The sequence below is a fragment of the Leptopilina boulardi genome, unplaced genomic scaffold, assembly GCF_019393585.1.
Source record: "Leptopilina boulardi isolate dan_hultmark-lab unplaced genomic scaffold, ZJU_Lbou_2.1 LbouV2_165, whole genome shotgun sequence".
Classification (NCBI taxonomy): Eukaryota; Metazoa; Arthropoda; class Insecta; order Hymenoptera; family Figitidae; genus Leptopilina; species Leptopilina boulardi.
The window spans coordinates 4,779,146-4,803,802 of NW_026137713.1; the positions used below are offsets into that span (position 1 = coordinate 4,779,146).

The 24,657-nt window shown below is 23.6% G+C and overlaps 4 protein-coding genes and 1 long non-coding RNA gene across 11 annotated transcripts in view; 3 read left to right on the forward strand and 2 right to left on the reverse strand.

Moving 5' to 3' along the window:
• Nucleotides 1-10,300, reverse strand: part of LOC127277202 (probable phospholipid-transporting ATPase IA) — a 21,006-nt gene extending 10,706 nt beyond the window's left edge. For 2 of the 7 annotated variants that reach the window (XM_051298095.1, XM_051298094.1), the window contains exons 1-3: nt 9,415-10,300; nt 9,094-9,286; nt 8,620-8,882 (exon numbers count right to left, since the gene is read on the reverse strand). In XM_051298095.1, coding sequence (XP_051154052.1) covers nt 8,620-8,882; nt 9,094-9,286; nt 9,415-9,801 — 843 coding nt within the window. In that variant the 5' untranslated portion in view covers nt 9,802-10,300. Of the gene's footprint in view, nt 1-1,001; nt 3,363-4,313; nt 4,522-5,199; nt 5,505-6,717; nt 6,867-6,908; nt 7,040-7,066; nt 7,148-8,619; nt 8,883-9,093; nt 9,287-9,414 lie in introns of those variants that run through there. The other 5 variants (XM_051298093.1, XM_051298090.1, XM_051298092.1 and 2 more) reach the window with 5 other exon arrangements.
• Nucleotides 4,713-6,141, forward strand: LOC127277216 (uncharacterized). The gene is made up of 2 exons (XR_007842345.1): nt 4,713-4,891; nt 5,913-6,141. It is a non-coding gene; the product is annotated as an uncharacterized LOC127277216 (long non-coding RNA).
• Nucleotides 10,301-10,862: 562 nt separating the features above from the next.
• Nucleotides 10,863-13,778, forward strand: LOC127277207 (integral membrane protein 2C). The gene is made up of 5 exons (XM_051298109.1): nt 10,863-11,208; nt 11,878-12,360; nt 12,438-12,552; nt 12,969-13,115; nt 13,236-13,778. The coding sequence occupies exons 1-5, from the start codon at nt 11,125-11,127 to the stop codon at nt 13,319-13,321; spliced, it is 915 nt and encodes a 304-aa protein (XP_051154066.1). The 5' UTR covers nt 10,863-11,124; the 3' UTR covers nt 13,322-13,778.
• Nucleotides 13,779-14,153: 375 nt separating this feature from the next.
• Nucleotides 14,154-15,395, reverse strand: LOC127277209 (probable splicing factor, arginine/serine-rich 7). The gene is made up of 4 exons (XM_051298113.1): nt 15,195-15,395; nt 14,627-14,943; nt 14,350-14,552; nt 14,154-14,262 (listed from the first exon to the last, which is right to left on the reverse strand). The coding sequence occupies exons 1-4, from the start codon at nt 15,266-15,268 to the stop codon at nt 14,173-14,175; spliced, it is 684 nt and encodes a 227-aa protein (XP_051154070.1). The 5' UTR covers nt 15,269-15,395; the 3' UTR covers nt 14,154-14,172.
• Nucleotides 15,396-17,323: 1,928 nt separating this feature from the next.
• LOC127277204 (large neutral amino acids transporter small subunit 2) lies at nt 17,324-23,487 on the forward strand. Its single transcript, XM_051298103.1, has 8 exons — nt 17,324-18,294; nt 19,807-20,025; nt 20,851-21,121; nt 21,532-21,655; nt 21,753-21,953; nt 22,477-22,626; nt 22,763-22,940; nt 23,034-23,487. The coding sequence occupies exons 1-8, from the start codon at nt 18,036-18,038 to the stop codon at nt 23,093-23,095; spliced, it is 1,464 nt and encodes a 487-aa protein (XP_051154060.1). The 5' UTR covers nt 17,324-18,035; the 3' UTR covers nt 23,096-23,487.
• Nucleotides 23,488-24,657: the final 1,170 nt, after the last annotated feature.

Genomic DNA, 24,657 nt, shown 5'->3' on the forward strand with positions numbered 1-24,657 from the left:
TAGTTTATTTTGAATTGAAATTTTTCAAAAAACAATTAAATTATTGTTGATTTTGAATTGAAATTTTTAGAGATAATTGAATTTCAACAAATTTTAGATGAAAAATTTTAGAAATAATTAATTTTTAGAACTTTTTAAATTGAAATTTTTGAAAATAATTGAATTTCAAAAGATTGATTGTATTAAATTTCAGACAATAATTATAATAAGTGAAATTTCTAGTAATTTCTGTTGATGAAGAATTTATTAGAAATCATATAAAAAAAATTGAATTCCAAAAGTTTTTAATTGAAAATTGCTTTCAGATAATTGAATTTTCGAAGAATATTATAAAAATCATTACAAATAATTGAAATTTTTGCAAATAATTAAATTTCAAGTGATTTTTAATTAAAAATTTTTGTTAATTTTATTTGCTGCATTTTTCTTTAAATTATAAACAATTATTAAATTTCATATAAATTTTAATTGAAAAATAGTTTAACATAATTGAATTTGTGATGAATTTCATTAAAATTATTAAAAATAATTAATTAAGTGAAGGAATTTTAGTTTAAAATTTTGTTAAATAATTGAAATAAAGAAGATCTGAAAAAGATCTGCATTGTATACTAAAAAAAAGTACTGTTTAAAAATGTTGAAAACAATGTAAAAAAAAAAAATCGAAAAATACATAATTTTGTCGAAAAAAAATGTCAGCTTTATAAAAATAAATTTCTAATAAAAAAAATTTATTTTTAAATGAAATTGTTTGAAAAATAATTCCAATTTCCCTATTTTCAAATTAAAATCCACATGTATGTATGTAAAAATTTTCCAAATGCATAATTGATGCCAAAAGTTAATATTTAAAATCAGTTATAACAATAACTGAATTGTTTCTATTTTCTAAATTTTCATTTACACAAAATCGTGATAAATAATTAATTTCAAGTAATTAATTTAAAATAAATTAATTTCAATTGAATAAATAAATAAATAAGAAAGGAGAAAAAAATTACCTATTCTCAGGAACGTCGGCAACGGCAAAACAAAGTGTTCTCAAACCCTCCGAAGCAAAAATTTCCAAATGCTCCAATGTAACATCACGAAAATCATCAAAACCCTCAGGTTCAATTTCACTTTCACCCGTTGGCGTTGTCGCTAATCTTTCATAAATCACCGAATCGGCGCCTTTACAATAAATTTTAATTTTCCCCTCAGGCGTTCGTAAAATAATTGACATTCTCTTTCTTGCCGATGTAAATTCAATGACATTCAATACCTCATATCTTAATCTTTCGCCAAGTGCAATTATTTCCACATATGTTGGTGTTCTTGTATCAAAAATATAACCAAATTTACTTGCACCATCAACAAGTGCACGTTCATCAGGCGATGCCGCATGATAAACAATTGTATTATCAATTTTCTCTGGTATCACTGTATGACATGCCGATAACATTATCATAAATTCATTTAAAATAGCCGCATGTTTTGTACGACTACGATCCGTTGATTTTTTCCCCTGAACAATATCTCTCACCAATTGACAATCAAATGAATCACGCGTTTTACTTGTTGTTCCATTTATTGCCGGTTCAACAATTGTTGTTGTTTTAGTTAAATCGATCATTCTATTTGATGAACCACTATCAGGACGTGGTGATATTCCATTTAAAGATTCTCTAGTTTCATTATCATCGTTAATTATTGGTAAATCATAAATTTTACCCGACACTGTACATCTTTTAAATTCCATAACATTTTTCGTTAATGTTCCCGTTTTATCAGTGAATATATAGCTAACCATTCCTAATTCTTCATTTAAATTACTTGTTCTTGCCATTGCCGGCGTATCAGATTCAGCGTGATACATTTCAATATCCATATTTATAAATGTTGCCTGTACAAAACGTACAACTTCAAGTGTTACTTGCAATGATATTGGAATTAAATTATTAAATAATATAATAAATGTTAATAAATTAATGGCAAAATTACGTGAAATATCCTCCTTTGAACCCAAATACCAAAGGCCATTTTCATTTGCGTTCATCCAAAGAAAATTAAATACAGCCGATATTAAACATAGAAATAATAAAATAAAGAATAACATTAATATTTGTGTATTTGTCATACGATCCAATGTTGAACGTTTTAATGGCGCTGTTGTTGTATTATTTTGCATTAATTTTGTATCATGTCCTGTATAAATAACAACACCAAATGCCCATTTTGTATTTCTTAACATTGCACCACGTAATAATAATTGATCGGGACCTAGGGGAATACTTTGTTTATTTGTCTCTCTTAAAACCCCATTAAATTCATAAAGATGACGATTTGGCGCTTCACATTGTATATTGGCGCGAAAATTCATTAATTCAACAGTGTCCAATAAAATACTTGTATCGGTGTGTGCTTGGCGGATTTTTAAATTTGTTTCACCATCTAAATTTGCCGTTTCAATGAAACTTATACCCTGTGGTTCGGATGATGATAATAATATTAAATCAGCTGGGAAAAATGTATTATTATGTACTTTAACAACATCACCAACGGCAACATTTCGCCATTGTACCAATTGCCATTTACCATCGCGTAATACTTCAACTTCACGCATATTTATTTCATCGTCAGCGCGATGTCGTTTTATATCTTCGACAATTTCCTTAATTGCCGATACACTGAGAATGAAAATTAATGGCACCAAAGTGGTATAACGACCAGTTGGCGAGACATCGGGAATTTGTTGCATTAATGCAATAAATAAAAAGAAACAATTACTGTAACGTCGAAATTGTTCAAATAAAAATGATGGCACAAATGATAGTATTGAATATTTTGCTGTTGTCACATGATTATTACGATATTTTGCCGGTTGATGAAGTACATTGACAAATACAATTCTCTCCTCTTGTGATTCCGATTCATGTTGAGAGAGTTCATGATCACCCTGACGAGGCATGTCTATTTCCGATCTATCCTGTGTGCCCTCCTCAAGTTCTATATTCTCTCTTTTTGAATCGAGACGAATTTGTACATTATCGACATTATCAATTACACTTAAATCAATTGGACTACCAACAATATATGGTCCTGGATTTGAATTATTTAAATTGTTACGAGGACTTGACGATGGAGAACCATCCATATGAGGAATTGTTGATAAATCCGAAGGTGTATACGGCGTTGTTGTTATTTGATTTAATGGAACACGTGGGTTCCCTTTTGATGAGGGTTGCATCTGTTGAGCCGGGATCTTTTATTACTTGGATTGAAATTAAATTTGGTGAAATATTCCAAACATCCTCCCAAATAATCAGCATCTCACAGAATCTTGCGAATCACTCACGTTAACAAACAATCCAAAATGGGAGCTGGGGAAAAAAAAAATTTTTTTTTTTTTTACTTAAAAATATCCACTATATTAAATATTTAAATAATTCAAGCCTCGGATCGACTTTGAAACATTTTAGTCGATTTATTTTTTATTTTAATTAAATTTAATAACTATTTTACTCTAAATAACTAATTAGATATTAAATACATTTTATTAATTTCTTAATAATAGGAATATTATCAAGAAAAAATTGAATTGGACAAATTTCTAAAAAAAAAAACTAAAAAATTATTAAAAATAATTCAACTTTGGAAGAAGTTATAGTTGAAATTTCGTTTTTGGTAATAATTAAATTTTAAAAGATTTGTTTAAATTTTAGACAATATAATTAAATTTTACAAAATTGAAAATAATTTTTCAAATAATTTTAGATAACATTTTTTTTAAAAGTAATTGAAATCAGATTTTTTTTGGAAATAATTAAAATTCAAGTGATTTTTAATTGGAATTATTTGGTAATTTCTGTTGATAAAGAATTTATTAGAAATTATAGACAAAAATTGAATTTGAAAAATTTTTAAATCAAAAAATGCTTTAAAAAAAATTGAATTTTTTTAAATCATATTAAATCATTTAAAATCACTAATTTTTTGAAGAGTTACAGTTGAAATTTTTAGAAATAATTAAATTTTACAAAGGTTTTAAATTAAAATTTTTCAAAATAAATAAATTCAAGTGATTTTGAATTGGAATTTTTTTTTTTTATGATTTCAGTTGATGAAGAATTTATTAAAAATTTAAAGACAAAAATTGAACTTTTAAAATTTTTTAATTAAAAAATGCTTTTAGATAATTGAATATTTTCGAAGAATATTATAAAAATAATTGAATTTCAGAAGAGTTATAATTGAAATAATTAAATATTAAAAGGTTTTAAATTAAATCCAAGGCCTGATAATTTAAAAAATAAATAAATAAATAAACTTACGTGAAAGTTGGAAGGAATTTTTGATTGATTTCAGCTATCCTACACCATCCTACGTAGCTGCGAGGAACAACCCTAGGACATGATCCGTTTGTCAACATTTTTTTTTTTATTTTTTTATTTTTTAGAGCACTTAAATTCCAGTTTCTTTTTTAAATACCGTCACAACTTTCTTTATTTTTGTTTCTTTTTAATATTGAAATTAAAAGGTCTGAAAAAATTATTAATAATAAATATTCATTCATAAAATAGTCAAAAAAAAAAGGTGTAAATTTATGATTTGCATAAAAATTTGTTCAGTGATTGTGAATATATAATAAAAAAAAAATTTGTTTATTATAAAAAATAAAATTTCAAAGCAACGGTGATGAAATTACGACTGAAATTAATGATAACTATCTTATCATTTCACGAAAGAACATGAGTGATATAATTTTTTTTTTTTTTTTTTCAAAAGTACAATAATAAAATTTTCAACGTTCTTTTCCAGTCGCTTTATTACATGTGAGTAATCATCTTTATCAGTGACAACTTTTAACTTATTACGTCATTCAAGAATCAAGTGTTAAAAACTTAACAAGGTTATTAGAAAACTTTTGAGAAAATACAAGGCATAAAACTAATGTTACGAGATAATTTTTAATTATAGAAAAAGAAAAAATTACCCTTTGGATATTTTTTTTATTATTTCACAAATGTGAAAAAAAACTCATTATGAAAAAATTAAAAAAATTTAATAAATAAAAAAAAAAAAATTAATTGAAATAATACAAGAGTAATTAAAAATAATGGAAAATAAAATTGAAAAAAAGAATTAGTGTAAAAAAAAATTAAATGAAAAAAATTTTTTTTTTAAATGATAAAAAATTTTATAAATGAAATTACATACAATTTTGAAAATTATTTAAATTAATTTTCCATCTGTGAAAATTGAAGATACGAACAACACTTTGTTAACACATTTTAATGACTGTCATATGAGTTTAAGAGATTTTCTTTCCCCAGTCTAAAGAAATGCCAAATCAATTTGAAATCACGTGACTATTTTAGGATTATGATCGCGTGCGAGGTGTGTCGAAAGGTGTGGTTATCACCTTCTTATTTTCAAATATTATTTTCCTATCCTCATAATGTGACCAAAAAAAATTAATTAAATTCATTTATATATCCATGTTTAATAACAATAAATTAAATTAACAATTTATCTATCCAAAAAAATTCGAAAGGAAAAAACTTTTTTGTTAATTCACCCAAAAAAAAAATGTGGATTATTTTTCTGTACATTATTTTTTATTTAAATTTACTTTTTTTTTTACTACCTATTATCTTTAGTTTATTATTTATTATTTACTGACAATTTTTTTTTCTAGCGAAAACTATTTATTGTTTAATTGACGTAAACATTGAAAAAAAAACAACAAATATAAATTTCTATAAAAAGAAATAAATTATTTCTTTTTATAGTATTTAAAAAGAGTGTAAAGATTGTTTTTTCTATTTCTAAAATGGGGATGGTTCTAAAAGAATCTTCTTAATTATTATTTTAAAAACGATGTAAAGCAGGTCTATAGACTTTATTCTTTTTTTTTTTTTTTGTTAAAGGGGTATATTAAATGTCACCAGTTGCTTTGTCCTCGATTAAAGGGTATGCTATCTACTACGCCCCAGTATAATATTGTAATACTTGGAACATATCGACATTGCTGTGACTCTCTTTCTCTCTCTCTCTCTTGCACACAAACAATAAATGTACAGAATGTCACGGATGGAACTTAAATATCTGATGACTAATCTCACACAAAATCAATAAAAAAAAAAAAAAAAAATGAAACACGATAATAACTATTCATTAGAAATGAATCAATTACAATCAATAAATAATTAACAATTCATAATGACCATCACATGTGCAGTGAAAAGAAAATATTAAAATACATTTCGAAATAATAATAATAATAATAATACACTCGTGCTCTAATTTTACCTTCGAATTTGAAAATAGAATAATGAATCAAAAGTGTAAATTAAACAATTTTGTAATAAAAATTTTCATTACTTCTCTATTGTAAAAATTTACATAACAAAAATGATAAAAAAAAAATAAATTATTTTATGTTTTATTTACATCACAAAGGTAACGCCCCCTTTTTACCAAACAATAATTGTGCAAACAAAAAAATAATATCTCAAAAATAGTTATAGGTTAAAAAAAAAACTTTTTTTGTGCCACAACTGCAAAAAAAAATAATAATTAAAATTCTCTATTTTTTTTTTAAATAAAAAGAAATTTAAATTATAAAAAGTCAAATAATAATCCCCCCCCCCCAAAAAAAAAGTGGAACATAAAATAAGAATTGAAAAACACGATAAATTCAAATCACTGAATAAATTAATTTGTTTAACAAACCTCAATAATAAAAGACATGAAAATCCATTTGAAGAAAATGTTGAGAAACTAATTTTTCTCTCTTCAACTTTTAAGACGAAATGCTTTGCAAATTGTATTTCAAAAAAACAAAGATAAGCAAAATAACGGTATATTCTTCTATACACAATTCATGATGAAAAAAAAATAAAGTATATAATATTGTTATTTACTTGTTACTTGTCAAAGAAAGGTTATGTCAGTATTTTAAAAGTTATAATAAATGCTCCAAAAATAACTTTTAATGCATTATTAACAAATAACATTAGAAAAAATAAATGTTATTTAATTATTGTTGATAATAAATGTCACGAAATTAAACGATTATTACTTTTCTTTTTTTCTAAAAGGTGAATAATTATTTTTGAGAAATACTTGGATGAAACGTCACAATAAGGAACTCATGAAAAGTCGAAAAAAGAGCTAGTAGAAAACTAGGGAATTTTGCGCAATCGTACTAGATGACGCTCTTCTATTGGCTAGTAAAAAAATACCGCTAAATTTCAAAAATATATTTTTAATTAATTCGTTCAAATTTTACTTATTATCTTTCTCTTTTATCATTGATCCCATTTTAATAATTATAATTCTTATATTTCCATTATTTTTAATGATTACTTTTTCGGGGGGGAAATTAAATTAAAAAAAAAAAGACATTTAATAAAACAAATTTAGTTGATATTAAATAAAATTCATTTTTGAAGAACTCACTTAACTTAATTAATTTATAATTAATGAATAAAATAATTATATATTAAAAATAATAATGTACTTACCTTTTCTTATTAATATTTTCAAATCATACACAAAAATTATTATTTTATAAATTCACTATAATTAATTCAATCACTCTTATTTCACTGGATAAAAAAAAATAATTATAAAATTATAATTTATATCACTGAATTTCTTTTATCACTTTTTCTGATCGAATAAAAATGTTGCCACAACAAAAATTATTTTGCAATTAAATCGCGATTATTAAATGTTTAAATTATTTTTAAATAATTTTTTCTCCATTAAAAATGAATTATATTTTTGGTATAAAATAGATTTTTTCGTTTTGTATCGAATTGTCATTATAACAAAATAAATGGAAAATTAATGATATTTTTTAGAATATTTTTCAAAATGAAAAATTAATTAATTATATGACTGAATATTTTTTTTTTATCACTTTTTCTGATTGAATAAAATTTTTTGCATTTAAATCGCGATTATTAAATGTTTAAACCATTTTTAAATAATTTTTTTCTCCATTATAACAAAATAAATGGAAAATTATTGATATTTTTTTAGAATATTTTTCAAATGAAAAATTAATTAATTATATCACTGAATATTTTTTTTTCATCACTTTTTCTGGTTGAATAAAAATTTTTTCGCAATTAAAAATTTGTTTTCATTTAAATCGCGATTATTAAATGTTTAAACTATTTTTAAATAATTTTTTCTCCATTAAAAATAAATTATTTTTGATATAAAATAGATTTTTCCGCGTTTTGTTTCGTTAAATTGTCATTAAGACAAAAAAAATGGAAAATTAATGATATTTTTTAGAATATTTTTCAAATGAAAAAATAATTAATTATATCACTGAATTTTTTTTCTTTTTTTTATGAAAAAATTGATTGAAAAAATTTTCTGATTGAATAAAATTATTTTCGTAACTAAAAATTTGTTTGCATTTAAATCGCGATTATTAAATGTTTTAACTATTTTTAAATAATTTTTTCTCCATTAAAAATGAATTATTTTTGGTATAAAATAGATTTTTCCGCGTTTTGTTTCGAATTGTCATTATAACAAAATAAATAGAAAATTAATGATATTTTTTTGGAATATCTTTCAAATGAAAAGAAAAAAAAAATAAAGAAACAATACCTCTGATAAGTCGATACTCTCGTCGTTGAGCCGTCGAAAGAATGGTTTATATCGCATCTTATAACGAGGTAGAGTGTGTTTTCGACGGACAGCACGTCTTATTTGTCCTGTTATTAATGAAATTATTTGCGGTTGCAATTGTCGTCCCTGAAATTGTGATTGTACTTCCAATTCCAAAATTGGATCAGTATAGAAACTCAATGACCAATGAGTGTAAGGAACACGGGTAAATTGAAGTCTTGCCTTGCCGGTCACACGTTTTACTAAAAAATATATATATATAAATAAATACATCAATATTCTATAAATAAACATCGAGGGGAGAATTTTTTTTTATATAATAAATTGATTTTTCAATATTTCATATTTAATTTCAAATTATTCTACAATTTCTTTTACTTATTTTTTCTTTCATTGATTGTTAGTAAATTTATTATAATTTAATAACGAAAAATTGAAAATAAATTAACATACCTTGAAGCGCCAAATAGGCTGTTTTTCCTAAAAGCATTTTAACATCTATGGATAATTGAAAATTTCCTGAGTAATGTAAATCTAGAGACAAATCAAGAGTCTCCAAAAGTCCAGTGTCCGGACAAATTTTTGCGTCAGCAACTTCCAGGCCCTTTATCATTGGAAATTGATTTCCCAAATGCAAGTCTCGGAGCTGCAAAAAAAAAACAGAATTTCAAAATTAAATTAATTTTAATAGTTCTAAAAGTAAAAATTTCTTTATAAAAAAATAATTATTGCGAAAAAACCAAATGTTTTTTTTTTTTTCAAAACAAACAATACCTGAACACTATCGAATAATCGACCAGTTGTTGTCTGATTTAATAATTCTTTAAATTCATTATTAAGTTTACGATAAAGCCAAAGACGAACACGTTCAGCATTACGTAGTTCATTAAATAAAAATTGTAATGTCAAATTAATAGCAAGATTTTCATTTCCTTGATTAAAATTTTGTCTCATTGGACTGCCTGTTTTTTCCTCTTTTATTTTTGATAATAATTCTTCAGGTAATGCCGCTTTTCCATGTGGAACAGGATTTTTTGGCGGACTCGCCTCTGGTGCCGATTCCAAATATCTTTTGAATATATAAAATTCGAACAAAAGGGTACATCCTATTCCGCAAAGGAATGTAACACTTGATATAAAAATAGTTGTAAAAATGTCCATATTAGGACAGCATCAGCAAACTTTCAAATATTAATATTTTTTTTTTTTTTATTCACACAATAAAATATTTAATTTTTTAAAAAATGAACTGTCAACATTTTTTTCAATGTGTCAATGTTTAAAAAATTATTTTTAAAATATAAAAAGAATTATTCTTGATAACACTGACATCCTGACAATCTTTTTTATTTTTTATTGTTTGTCCTTTCTTTTTTATGTATATATATCTTCTTAAAGGTTAGATTTTCACGTCAACTAGGTTAAAATTCCATTGGGTATATGTCACACTATTTTGGATAAAAAAAAAAAATTTTGTTTCACAAGAAAAAATTATGACATATTGTCATAAAAATATTATTTTCTAGTCTTGTTAATATTGCACATATTAGGTTAAAAAAAAAAAAAAAAAAACCCCCGTTTTTGTCAACTCTCGAGGTTAAATCTTGCACGCGTTGACAGTTCTCTATTGATTTCGTCGGCCATGTTTGATTACAACAACGTGATTTGACAGATGCTCTGTTACGGATTGTTGGGAATGTGGGTTAAAAATGACGCATTATTTTGCATTTCCATTATTAGTCTTGTAATAATAATATAGTATAAAATAATTTACGTATTTTACTTTATATATTATGTCAAATTAATACGTTTGTCATATTAATTAAATTATTTCATTAACAAAAATTAACCGTTAAAAAAAAAATTCTCGAATAGCTGAATAAATTTTAATTAAAAACACCGGTGACAATAAATTATTTTTAAAACAATTTAAAAACAGTAATAATTGAATTTTGAATTAATAATTTTGAAAGTAAAAAAATTTCAAATCTATGGCGGTAAAAAATAGTAGTTATCTGATTGGCGGAAAAATTGTCATGTTTTCTTTTTTAAAAAAATGTTTTAAAAATTAATTAATACAATATTTAAGAATTTAATTACTTTATCACCCAAAATAAGGAAAGATAAAATAAATAATAAACAAAATTTTGAAGGAAGTAGAAGTTAAAAGTGAGGTTATGTTTTTGATTCGATTTCCGCACATGCGCAGAAAATATTTAAATGTCAGAAAGGGGGCGGTGACATTTCGATCAATCGCATATTGTTGGGAGACTGTGTGTTCGTAATGTCAGGGTGATTGTCAATTTAAGAAGATAAATACAATCATTGAATAAAAGTGTTATTCATTTTAAAAAAAAAAATAAAAACGACGTATAACGAATATTGCGAGTTTTCTGCTCGTTTCAATTGAAAGGATCAATATTTTAGTGAAAAGAAATTAATGTAATTTATTTTCTTTCTGAATATTATAACAAACAAATCAAGATGACAGTTATTACGAAGGCAATCAGCGAAAAGAAGCCTGCAGATAATTTGGAGCAGCCATTAGTTGTCGTGGAAGTACCAACGGTTAGTAGAATAGAATTTTTTCCACTAATAGTTCCAAGTTTAATGCTTTTAATTATCAGAGACAATAGAAATTCCAATTATATATATATATATATATATTTCAAACATTGTTCGTCATCAATTACAAAACAAGTGTCAACTTCAATATTTTGAATGTCTACTCCAATAATATTATTATTTTTTTTTTTTTTACATTAATGTTAAAATATAATAGGGAAAAATATTTTAAGATAAAATAAGCAATTTTTATTTTTTTATCGAGTTTGATTTAATGACAATTGTGAGGAAAATTAATGATTTAATTTTTATTAAAAGAATTTATGATTTTTCATACGTGATGAATATGATATTATTTATTGTTTGGAGAAAATAAAATTGAAGAATTCTTATTTTGTCACGAAGAAGTTGACTTTTTATAAACATTTATTGTTTATAATTTGATTATAATTTAGGGGGGGGGGGGAGGGAAGAAGATGGAAATATTAAAAGACATGTTTTTTGTTTTAAAGTAATTTTCTGAAAATATAATACTAAAAAATTCATCAAACTAGTGGGAATGAAAAAATTGTAAAACTTTGTAAGAAGTACACAATGGAGAAATAAAAATCGAAAAAAATTCATGTAAATTTAGTTTTTTTTTTGAGAGAGAGAAAATAATTTTGTTTTTAGCAAGCAACTCCTAAAAATGATCCGGAAGCTCAACGTCCAAAGAAAGATATGGCTGGACATTATTTAATTTTACAACAACATGCCCTTCGTCCTAATGCAATGACAACATTATGTCTTTTTATCACGGCAATTCTTGTGATGAGCATTGGAATTATTGGCGGTATTTACATTTATAGACAATATGGAAGGGCACAAATGCATAGACTTCGCACCGGTTGGTACAGCATTCCCTATGATGGATCAAATAAAATTCAATATGCACGTGATCAAATTCATCAGGGATTACTTGCCGATTCTGATTTATTTAAAAGTCTTTCGCGTGCAACCGAACAAGAGACGATGGATTTGGAAAAATCATTGCATAATATTAAAAGTTTTTTTAAAGAACGTTTTGAAATGGATATTGAAAATGAAAATTATGAAATTGACGTTCCCGATTTTAGTGAGGGACGACAGGGAAGATTTATTCATGATTTTAACATTGTAAGATTTTTTTAAATCTCTAACACTGTGTTATATTTTTGTTATTTAAAAAAAAAATAATAATAATTTCATTACAGAATAAAACTGGAATAATCGATATTGATGGTAGTCGTTGCTTTGTAATGCCATTAAATCGTCAATTGGTATTGCCACCTCGTAATATGTACGATCTTCTCAGCAAAATGTATAACGGTAATTATATTTTTGTTATATTGAAAAAAAAAAATTATTTTATTTCAAATAAATTTAGAATTGAAATTTGAAAAAACATTAAAATTTCATAATTAAATGAAAAAAAAGAATTTGAACATTTAAATTCAAAAATATTTTAACCGGATGTTTTGAGAAATCTATGCAAGATAATCGTATCACCGACATTTTTTTTTTATCAAATTTAGTCCATGATTATTTAGTATAATGTTTTTGAAAATTTCAATAAATTAATTTAATTGCATTTCGACTGAAAAATAAATGATGCCCTTTAGAAAATTATATGCAAAATTTATTAATTCAAATTATTAAAAGAAAAAGTTCGTATTATTTTATATTTCAATTTTTTTTAAATATTATTACAAAAAATTTTTTTTAATTAAAATTTATTCGTACAGGATATTACGAGGTTGACACACAAATTGTTCGTGAAACAATGAGGGTTCAAACTCCTCCAATTACTGATCTTTCCACAATTGGCACATACATTGGTCGCGAGTGCCAAAATTTACCAACATTTATGCTCGAGAAAGTCGATTCTAATGGTAATTTTTAAATTATTATTATTTTAATAATTCCAAACTAAATCACAATTTTTTGTATTATTATCGCATTATTATTATTATTATCATCATCATCATCATAAATATTTTGTAATTTTTCAGGAATTTCAAAGCGCAGCATATTAGAGGGACAATTGTTCCGTCAATTCGCAGGAAAGAACATTGTGGAATTTAGTATCGTGAACTAAAAAAAAAGAGAAGAGAAGTCGCGAAAGTAAAATCAATTCTTTAAATATTATAGTAGATTAGTTATAAAAAAAAAAAAAAAAAAAATACATATAAAATATAGGATTTTGCTGTTCCACGATGTTCGGAAATTGCATCACAATTGTGTGATATTTATGGGTATTACATTTTAGATTAAATTCAATATCTTCTACCTATATACAATTTTACATATATAATATATATTTTGATCTGAAAAAAAAGCAGAGATTTTTAGATGTTATAAGTATTGATCATCAACGATCTCTTTTTTTTTTTTTTTTTTTTGGTAATATTTATAATTTGAATTTTTTTTTCTATCCTTGAAGGAGAAAATATTCTATTGACTGTATAAGTAATAATATTTTTTAGTACATCTCTTTTTAATATTAACATAAATGTATCTAAGAATGAAATATATAAAAAAAATTTAGAATTATATGCAATAAGTTTCAATATATATATATATAAAAAAATAAAAAAAAAAAAGGAAAAAGATTTTTACATCTAAGTTTTTAAATGTTAAGATTTAAAAAAATGTATGAAGGATTTGCATTTGAATTATCAACTTTGAGTTTGAATTTTTGCAGAGATTATCCGAACAAAATTATTAATAAATATATAAATATATTAAAGAAAATTTTTCAGAAATCAATTTCGTAATGTATTAAAAAAAAGAACTTAATTGCAAATTCTTTTAAATACCTTGTGAAAAAAAAATTGTAAATTCTTATGAGAAATAAAATACATAAATAAAATTTCTGTTTTTATCTCCTCAATATAAAAACCATTTTATAGACGTTAAGAAAAAGAATATTTTGCTTTTAAATAAATTTTATTGAATATTCTCATATTGAGCCTTTTGCCTTATTAAATACAATTTTTTAACCCATTTGTCGAATTTTGCTTCTTGATCTCCAATAATCTGAAAATTGAAATGTATTTTTCAAATTGTATATTTTAAACAGAAAGAAAATTTAATATTAAATTTAAAGAATGTAAATTTTCATACCGATTGATGAAAAATACTATCAGATTGAATAATTGGTTGTACTGGCGGTATAACAATTGTATCTGATGTAATATCAATAACAATATTTTTTGATTTTATTTCTTTATTTTGTGCAGACGATGAAAATTGTTTGGGAGCAAAACCTTCGCTATTAATTTCTTCTAAAATTGATTCCTTAATAATTGGTGCAATAGAAAAATCATCTGAAATAATTTCATTTAATTAAATATTTATGAAAATTGAATTTATTATTTTAATTTAAATACAAAGAGAATACCTTTTATTGTATTTTGAATTTTTTCAGTAGCTAAAGGCTTCACAATTGATTGTGAACTACTTGATCTACTAGTCGATTTTTCTCTTGAAACAGATCTTCTCTGTTTTTTTTGACTCGAAGATGGTGATTTTGATCTACGTGATTTTTGTCTACGTCTTTCACGATCTCTAGAATTGTCACGTGAATATTTATAACTTTTTGATGATCTATCGCGATCTCTACTTCTTGTTCGTGAACGATGTCTTCGTTTTGTTTTAGAATGTTTCGACGATTTTCTTTTATATGAAGAACTATCACTTGAATCCGAACTACTCGATCTAATTATTAAAATGTTTAACATTAGTTTTTTAATAAAAAAAAAAGAAAGAAAGAAAGAAGTCACTATGAATTTAATTAAAAATACAATTTTGAGGTTAGGTTTTAAAAAAGTCAAATAAAAACAGAAACATGATCTTATTTATAATATAAAATAGCACATAAACGAAACAATTCTCAAATTTATGACTTGTTGAAATAACTAGTTGAAAATTAATTAAATATAGATTAAAAATTTTTTTTTTCTCAATACCTTGATCTTCGATGATTTTTTCGACGATGTCTACTACTTCGATCAGAATCCGAATCCGAAGAATAACGTGCCATTGTGTTTATTTAAATAAATTACAAAAAAATTAATATCAAGAAGAAATAATAAGTATATTAATATAATTTAATGTGTTTTTTTAGACAAAAAATATTTGCCTTGAATGTAAACAATTTTTTTTTTTTTTTGACAGCTCGCCACTAGATGACACTGCGATTTGGCGGGCTTTTTCAAATATTGTCCAATTTTAAAATCTTTCTCTAAAAAAATATGATTTAAATGAAATAATATTTAAAAACATTTCAGATTTTTTTTTTGGCAATTATTTTTAAATTTAAAACATTAACGTGTTCTGTTTACATAAAATATTTTTAAAAATATCAATAACATGTCATAATTAAAATAATAATTTTTTAAATATAACTTACCTTATTCATCAAGTTTTTGTAAAATTTTATCAGCACTTTTATTCACAAATAATTAAATGCACAAATATTATTTTTTCTCTGTTACGAAATCGAGTTAAATAAAAAAAATTTTATGTAAATAATTATATAAATATAAATGAAAAATTCCTCTTTTTTATGTTCATTTCTCAACAAATTAAATAGATACGTAATATTTCAATTACAAAAGAATTTTTTTTTTCCCTTTTTTACAGTCTTTGAAAAAATTTCCTAATTTTAAATAAATTAATTAATTATCTAACTAAATAATAATTTTAAATAATATTAATGATGATAATAATAATAATAATAATAATAATAATAATAATAATAATAATTTGCTTTGAAAAAATATTAAAAAAAGTATAATTATAAAAATTGAAAATTAATTTTATTTATCGAATAAAATAATTATCGTAGGGAAATTTTTAGATAATAAAAAATGTCCCAAAAAGAATAACGAATGGAAAATAATTTCTAAATTTTTATAATCATTATGAATATTGTAGAAGGGGAAAATCTAGGCAAACGGAAGTCTCTAACAAATGTTATGAATGAGGGACCTCCTAGGGTTTCACACTCCGTCACTCGTGGTTTGATAACACGTATAATACATAGTGCAAATTAATCTGAACTATACTGTTCAAAATTAAAAAAAACGAGATTATATGTTTATTTGATTATTAAATAAATACGTAATTAAAATGGATCATGAACATTAAAAAGTTTTTCATATTTAAATTAATTATTTAAATAAAAAGAGATAAAAAATTTTTTAATTCAATTTGTAAATATAAAAGTTTTAATAGTCATTTTATAAAAGACAATTTATAGTGATTATGATTTAAAACAAAATTAATTAATAATGAACAGACGAAAATCGTCTATTTGACTATTATTGTTTGTGTTTAAAAAAAAAAAAACTTTTTGATTTATTATTTTCGAGTGACAAAGTGTGAGTGAGTTCTTTTTTTTTTTGCAAATTGTTCGCAAGAATTCTTGAATATGGTAAATTAATAATTTTTATTTAATTTTCGATTCTGATTTCTATTTTCATTAAAAAAAAATTCGAAAAAACAAGAAAATACTTTCTTTGAAAATTCGATTATGTTTCGTAAATGTGAAAAAAAAAACTTTTTGATGGCTTATCAAACACCGAGATACAATGATATTTATCTCGAGTGCTACTTTAAGTACCACTGTAATTAAACAATAATCTTTTTATCATTTTTATAACACTCTCTAAATTAACGAAAATTTAGAAAACATTATAAAAAAAAATTATTTCCAAAAAAAAAAGATTGCTCCGAAAAAAAAATTATTAATAAAAATTAAAATTAATTAATAATTTATACAATATAAATTACTGTTAAAGAAAACCGAATATTTTCACATATTAAATTATCATTAATAAATATTTTAGTGATTGTATTTGTCGCACAAAAGAATTTAATTTTTTTTTCTTCTTAATATTTATTATTTTCCAAATAGTGTATTAATAAAAAATTATTGTTAAAAACTGACAAATTATCACTAAATATAGAAAATAATAGAAAAAAAAAATCATTCAGTATAATAAATAAAAATAGTTATCACACAAAATAATATGTTTAATAAAAAAAAAATTATTCTATTTGCTTTCAGTCACGCGCATCAGGAAATCGTGAAATTATGCGTACAATCCATATTGAAGCTGCGCAATGAACTTTAGCAAACTGGAAAAGCCGGTGGATGCCTCGTGGCGTCAAAGTAACATTATGCCGAATAAAATGAAACACTTTATTTATTCATCATTAAATCGTTGTGCTCTAACAATAAACGCAACTTAAAATTGCCAAAAAAAAAAGAAAAAAAACTTCCACTTTAAATCGCAAAAAAATCATAGAATAAAACTACAAAAAAAAAAGAATAAAAAAAAGGTCCAAAACCTAGGTATTATAATTATCAAGAACCCCAAAAATTCATTCCTATTTCATCATCATTATTCTCTTTCTCATTTTTCTTCCATCCCTCTTTTTTCAATTTCTCTCTCTCTCTCTCTCTCTCTCTTCCTCTTTTATTTCTCTATTGCCCCCTACCCTCAGCGAAACAAAATTTCTTCCACTAAACGCTCCACGTGTCGAGGAGAGCATTTCACATCGTCTCTATCGCGCGACACAAATGGTTCGTCGTGCCTTCTAAATTCCATAAAAATCACATGTCTCATCAAAAAATAATTTTTATCAATTTTTTTCATTTTCGAAGCAATCATTTTTACGTCAAACAAATATTTATATAAATAGAAAACAAAAAAAAATTGTGATAAAATATACGTGCCTGTGAATTTTTCCTCTCCTGGTGCAATAGAATATTTTCTCCCTCAAAAAAAAAAAAAAAAAAAATGCCGAAAAAAGTTGCTCCAATAAAAGATCCCGAACCAAGAAGAAGTTCGGGATCAATTAAAGATGGTATTAAACTTCAAAAAGAAATTGGACTTATGGATGGTGTTGCAATTATTGTTGGAATAATTGTTGGCTCGGGAATTTTTGTCTCTCCAAAAGGTGTACTCATTAATAGTGAGAGTGTTGGCCTAGCGCTTATTGTATGGATATCTTCAGGTGTCTTGTCCCTTGTTGGTGCACTATGTTACGCAGAACTAGGTGAGCTGCAAAAAAAAAAAAAATAACTTTAATCTTACAATTATTACATAATTACAGAAAAAAAATTGTTCATATAAATTATTATAAAATAGACAATAATTAATAATAATTATCATTATTAATAATTAATAGATTTATTTTGAAGAAATTTCTCGTAAATTAAAATAGAAAATTAATATTAGAATTGAATGCGCCTCTGAAATTCGAGTCTAATTTAAATTGGTGTCGGCGTGTATAAGATTGTTGTAGACGCAGTCGGAAGTAATTCGCGGAGTAATTTTCATTTGCTATTATTAAGTGTAGAGAATTTATCGCGAATAAAATACCTGATGCGACAGTTGCACGTTTTTTTTTTTCAGTTAGAAACAGCGCGCAAAATGCGTACCGACTTGCATCACCTGAATTCAAACGGGTCAACGTTACTGATGTTACATTTATTTTTAAATTCTCTTTTTTCTTTGCAAAATTATAAATTTTAAATGACAATTTATAGTAGGAGAAAATATTTTACTAATTTGAAAAAAAAATTGCATAAATTTAAAAAATAAATAAATTGCAAAATATAAATTTATATAAAAAAAATTATCGAAATTTAAATTATAAAAAAATGATTAAACAATTTCACTAAAATAACTATATGATTTAGTTAAATAACAAGAACTTGGAAAAGAACTTTTAAAATTAAATTAAACAAACAAAATAATTTGATAAATTAAATTTTCATTTAACAATAAAATAATCACAATAGAGAGTTATTCAATTTTATTATTCAAAGTGTTTTCGAATCGTTCTTTATACTTTAAATCAATGACCTCTTATCATATACAACCTTTTCCATAAAAAAATTGCCTCTCTGATATGTGTACTCGAGACACAAATTAAATTTATTAGCCACAAAAAAAAGTGATTAAGAGAATAAAAAATGAAACTATAAATAGCTAATTACAAAAAAAATGTAAACATGTCATTTTATTAAATGAAAATAAAATATGAATTACTATTTTTAGATTTACTGTGTATAAATAGTGAGAATGACATTTTTTATTTTGAAAATTTAGAGAAATAATTTTATTAAAGTCTAATTTTACTTTAATGAAGCAAATAAGCTTGTTACGATTTTTTTTCTCGTTTGTAAACTATAAATTTTTTCTTACTTTTATATTTTTTTATCTTTATAACTTGGAACACTAAAGAAAAAAAAAAATGATAATAAAAATGCATGTCAATTGTTACTGATTTAAATAAATTATTTTCACATTTACTTGAAGATAAAAAAAAATAATAATAATAAATTGCATGTAATTTCTTGCGATATTATAATTATTTTAAATTCCATAAATATATTGATAAAAATTAAATAAAATGATAAAAAAAAATAAAATTTAAAGAAAAAATTTTTTAATTCATGAAAATTAAAAACTAAATCCTCTATTTTTGACGATTTTTAAAAAGAAAAGTTTTGCATAATATTAAATTAATTAAAAATTGGATCAATTTTTTTAAAAATTACAGGTACAATGATTCCAAAATCAGGTGGAGATTATGCATACATTAACGATGCATTTGGACCATTACCTGCTTTTTTATACGTATGGGTGGCACTTTTTATTTTAGTACCAACCGGAAATGCAATTACGGCTCTAACTTTTGCTCAATATATCTTACAACCACTATGGCCAGGATGTGATCCACCTCGAGATGCAATTAGATTATTAGCAGCCGTTGTTACATGTATGTTAGAAAAAAAAAATATTTTTTGACACTATTTTTTTTTGAAAAAAATTAGAAAAAAATTAGAAAAAAAAATTTAGAAAGCAATTTTTTTTTATAAAAACGTTTTTTAAAGGTAGTTTTTGAGAAAAACAAATAATTTAAAAAGAAAATAATTTACTCAGCAATTTTTTTTTTGGAAAAAAATATTTTAAGAGGAAAAAAAAGTATTTATTTTTCTGATAACATTTTTTTGTTTTGTTTGATAAAACATTTTTAAAGAATCATTTGAAGAGCTATTTTTAAAGAAGAAAATTTAAATACTATAAATTTTCGAGGAAAATTCGTGAAATATTAAAGAATACAATAACAGATGGAAGGAATTATTATTTGCCAATGACCTTGAATCGCGAATGGTATATTACTTTATCAAAAACAGTTATCGATAAATTGTTGACGCAACTGACTATGTTTTATTTACCATTTGTTTCTTCTTCGATGAAAAAATTCGAAACAAACATTTTCGGGGGTTTTTTTTTTTTAATTTTTTCGTAAATTTTCTATACTTCCATCATTTTACGATTCTAATATTTCACTTGAATTATTATTAAAATTAATCGATTTTAAATTCTTTCACACTGGTAAAAGAGAAAATTAAAATTTCAGAAATTCTCTTTTAATAATTTTTAAATTATATATTTTTTTTTTACTTTTAATGGAGAATAAAATTTGAAAAATTTCTTTTTTTTACCAGTGAAACAATTTTTTGAATAAGAATATATATAGAAATAGAAAATAAACTTACGTATTTGAATTTCAAATTTTTTTTTTTCTCCTTTTGTCAAGGTTTCTTGACTGCGGTGAATTGTTATAATGTAAAATGGGCAACACGTGTACAAAGCATATTCACAGGAACAAAAATATTTGCCCTTATCATTATAATGGTCGCTGGATTATGGTGGCTCTGCTTAGGACATACGGAAAATTTTCGTAGTCCAATGTCCGATTCAAATACAAATCCAGCATCAATTGCTCTTGCAATGTACAGTGGATTATTCTCCTATTCTGGATGGAATTATCTTAATTATGTCACTGAAGAGCTTAAAGATCCATATAGGTATGAAGAATTTCGCCATTTTCGTTTTCCATGATTCTGCGGATGAAAGAAAATATTTTAAGAATTAAATTAAAAATATAATTTACTAGAATTTCAAATTATTTTTCATATTGTTATTTTAGAGAATAAGAAATGAGAAAAAAAAAAAAATGTTTTTTCATTATTGAACTTTTCTTTTGTTTCTTGTGAGTAAAATCGAACCCCTTTGAAAATAAAACAATACAACATCTTTTTTTTTTCTCATTGTTTTGCCTCTCTTTTTTAATTACTCCTTTGCAAACAAAAAAATACGCTATATTCAAACATGAGAATAATACTTGAAAAAAATGTAAAAAATTATATATTTAAAAATTTAAGTAATTATCATAATTAAATGATTAATGAATAAAAATTATTATTTTTTTTTACAGAAATTTACCAAGAGCGATTTGCATATCATTGCCATTAGTAACAGTGATTTATGTTTTCGCGAATGTTGCATATTTTGTTGTATTAACACAGGACGAAATTCTCTCATCAAATGCAGTTGGTGTTGTAAGTAAATTTATTTAATTAAATTGAAAATTAATTTACTCAATTAAAAAAATAAATAAATATATTATTTTTCTAAATTATTTATCTTTTATTCTAGACATTTGGTGATAAACTTTTGGGACCAATGGCATGGTTAATGCCATTTTTTGTAGCATGCTCAACATTTGGTGCTCTAAACGGAGCAATTTTTGCATCATCGAGACTTTTTTTTGTTGGTGCACGCAATGGACATTTACCTACTGCCATTTCGCTCATCAATGTAAAAAATTTGACCCCAATGCCTTCACTTATTTTCATTGTGAGTATTTCAGATTAAAAAAAAGGAATCACTATTTAAATAATTTAATTTGAATAATTAAATTATTGTCAACATATTTTTTTATCAGTAATGTGAAATTTTTGTTATTAATTTTCAATGATTCAAAATAAAAAAATAAATTCAAGAGCAAAAAAAAAAAAAAAGGTCAGTCCTATAGTGATTCACTGACATTTCAATGTCAAATAATAATCTGACACTTTGTATCAGAGCCATTTATAAGTCAATTGAATTATAAAATTAGATTTAAATTAAATGCGAGACCGTACATGAAAACGGTTAAGTATATTTTTTTTTCTTCTAATTTTCTTCCGACAAAGAGATTTAAATGCTATTTAAAAAAATTCAATTGATTGTAATTTTTTCCTAACAAGCTTAATTTACGAATTTATTTTCTTTAAATTAGATAAGAAATTATAAATTATTAAAATTTTATAATAATTTAATTTTTTTATTGCTTTCTTATTTTTTTTTTAAATTTTTCGCTATTTTATTTTGATTTCAGTGCATCATAACTTTGGCCCTTTTATTAATAAATGACGTTTATGCATTAATCAATTACGTGAGTTTCGTTGAATCATTATTCATTGCGATGTCAGTAAGCGGCCTTTTATGGTTGAGGTATAAAAAACCGGATCTTCATCGACCTATTAAAGTAAGTAACCATAATAAAAATGTCACTAACAATAAAAAAAAAATAATAAGATTTTTCCAAAAATTGTTGAAAAATATTTGATGTTTTTTTTTTTTTAAATTTATTATTAAATAAAAATATTTCTTTATATTTTTAGGTCTCCATCATTTTGCCAATACTATTTTTCATAATTTGTGTATTTTTAGTAATACTCCCATGTTTTACTAGACCATGGGAAGTTAGTTGTGGATTAATATTTATTACTCTAGGAATTCCTATTTACATTATATTTATTTATTGGGAAAAAAAACCAACATGGATAAAAAATTCATCACGTAAGAGAAAAATTTAATTTTACATTCTCTTTTTTTTAATCTTTCGAAATATTTGTTAATAATTTTAAAATTTGTTTTTTTTTCAATTTACAGATAATTTTAATTTATTCTGTGCAAAACTATTCATGTGCGTTCAAGAGGAAAAAATAGACTGAAGTTTGAAAATTTATTATTTATATAAGAAAAAAAAAGCTAGCACAGTTATCAATATAGGTAATTTTTAGCATTTTTATGTAAATACTTTTTTACAAGTATAATATTTTTCAACGTTTGCATCTTCCGAATAACGAGACATTTTTTTTTTTAATCATTCAGGTTTTTTTTTTTTTTTTTTTTTATAAACTAGATATATTTTTAAAGTTAATTTATTTAATTTAAAAAAAAAGAACGCAACGGCAAAGGAGATTTATTTTAATTAAGATTATATGGCGTAAAGAATATTTAAAAGTGTGAAATTATTATGAACATGTGCCAATTATTAATTATGAAATTGTACAGACGTCAATCTAGTTATAATTAAACAAATTTTTTACAACAGGGTCCTATACACCAGAATTTTGATTAAATAGAAAAAAAAAAGGTATTGCAAATTTGTTAATTAGAAGAAAAAAAAATTGTCAATTGAAAATAATGGGATTGGAGGGAGTAGAGAAAAATTAATATTTTTCGATCAATTATAATAGTTAAATAGATATTTGTAAATAGTAGAAATTCGAAATCAAGAAAATAATTGAAATTGTCAAATATATTAAAAATAATTTTGAAATACTACTTTTTAGTAAATATTTTGACAATTCGAGACATTTTCACAAAAACAAATCGAATTATTTCTGAAATATATTACATTTTTTTTTTTTTTAAGTACAAAAAAACAAATATTGAATTTCAGAAATAATTGACTCATGTGTGCCACATAGTGTATAATAAGATTTAAAATAATTTTTACATACATGCATAATAAATTATATTACGAGAAGCGTGAAAAAAAAAAAATTGCTAATCAGTATTTTTAGTTATTAAAACGCTGATTAAGGGGACAATAAATCTAAACTTTTCGGTTTAGATATATTTATGTATATGAACCTTTTTGTAAAATATACATTTTAATGTAAATATTTTTAAATTAAATGCATTCCAATTAATTGTATAGGTAAAGACCCAAAAACACATATTATAATTATTATATCAAATAATCTACCCTTTGAGAAAAATTAATTTACAATAAATCAAGTATTTCATATCAAAGAATTTGTTAATTTTCTTTTTAATTTAAAATTACTTATAAATAAAGCATAATACTTACAAAAAACCGGTGAATCATTTTCTAACCTCAAATATACCGGCGAATCTAATACTTTAATTCATCGATCAAATCAAACTTATTTATATTAAACTTTTAATTATCACTTGAAGAAAAACAACTATTTTTACATAAATCCTTATATTCTCAATTGTAAAAGTGTTTTAATTGTTTAATAATGAATAAAAACACACTAAAACTTTTTCTTTTGCGAAGTTGTAAACATTGTAAATTTTCAACAGTGATATTCCACTGTTGCCAAATGTGAATAACTAAACTTTCAAACATAACGAAAATTTAAAACTTCTATAAACTAATTTTTAGAATTATTCGTATAATATTTAACAACAATAATTATTAACTTTAATAATTATGATAATTATTTTTTAAAATTATTCTAATTGAATATGTAAAAAA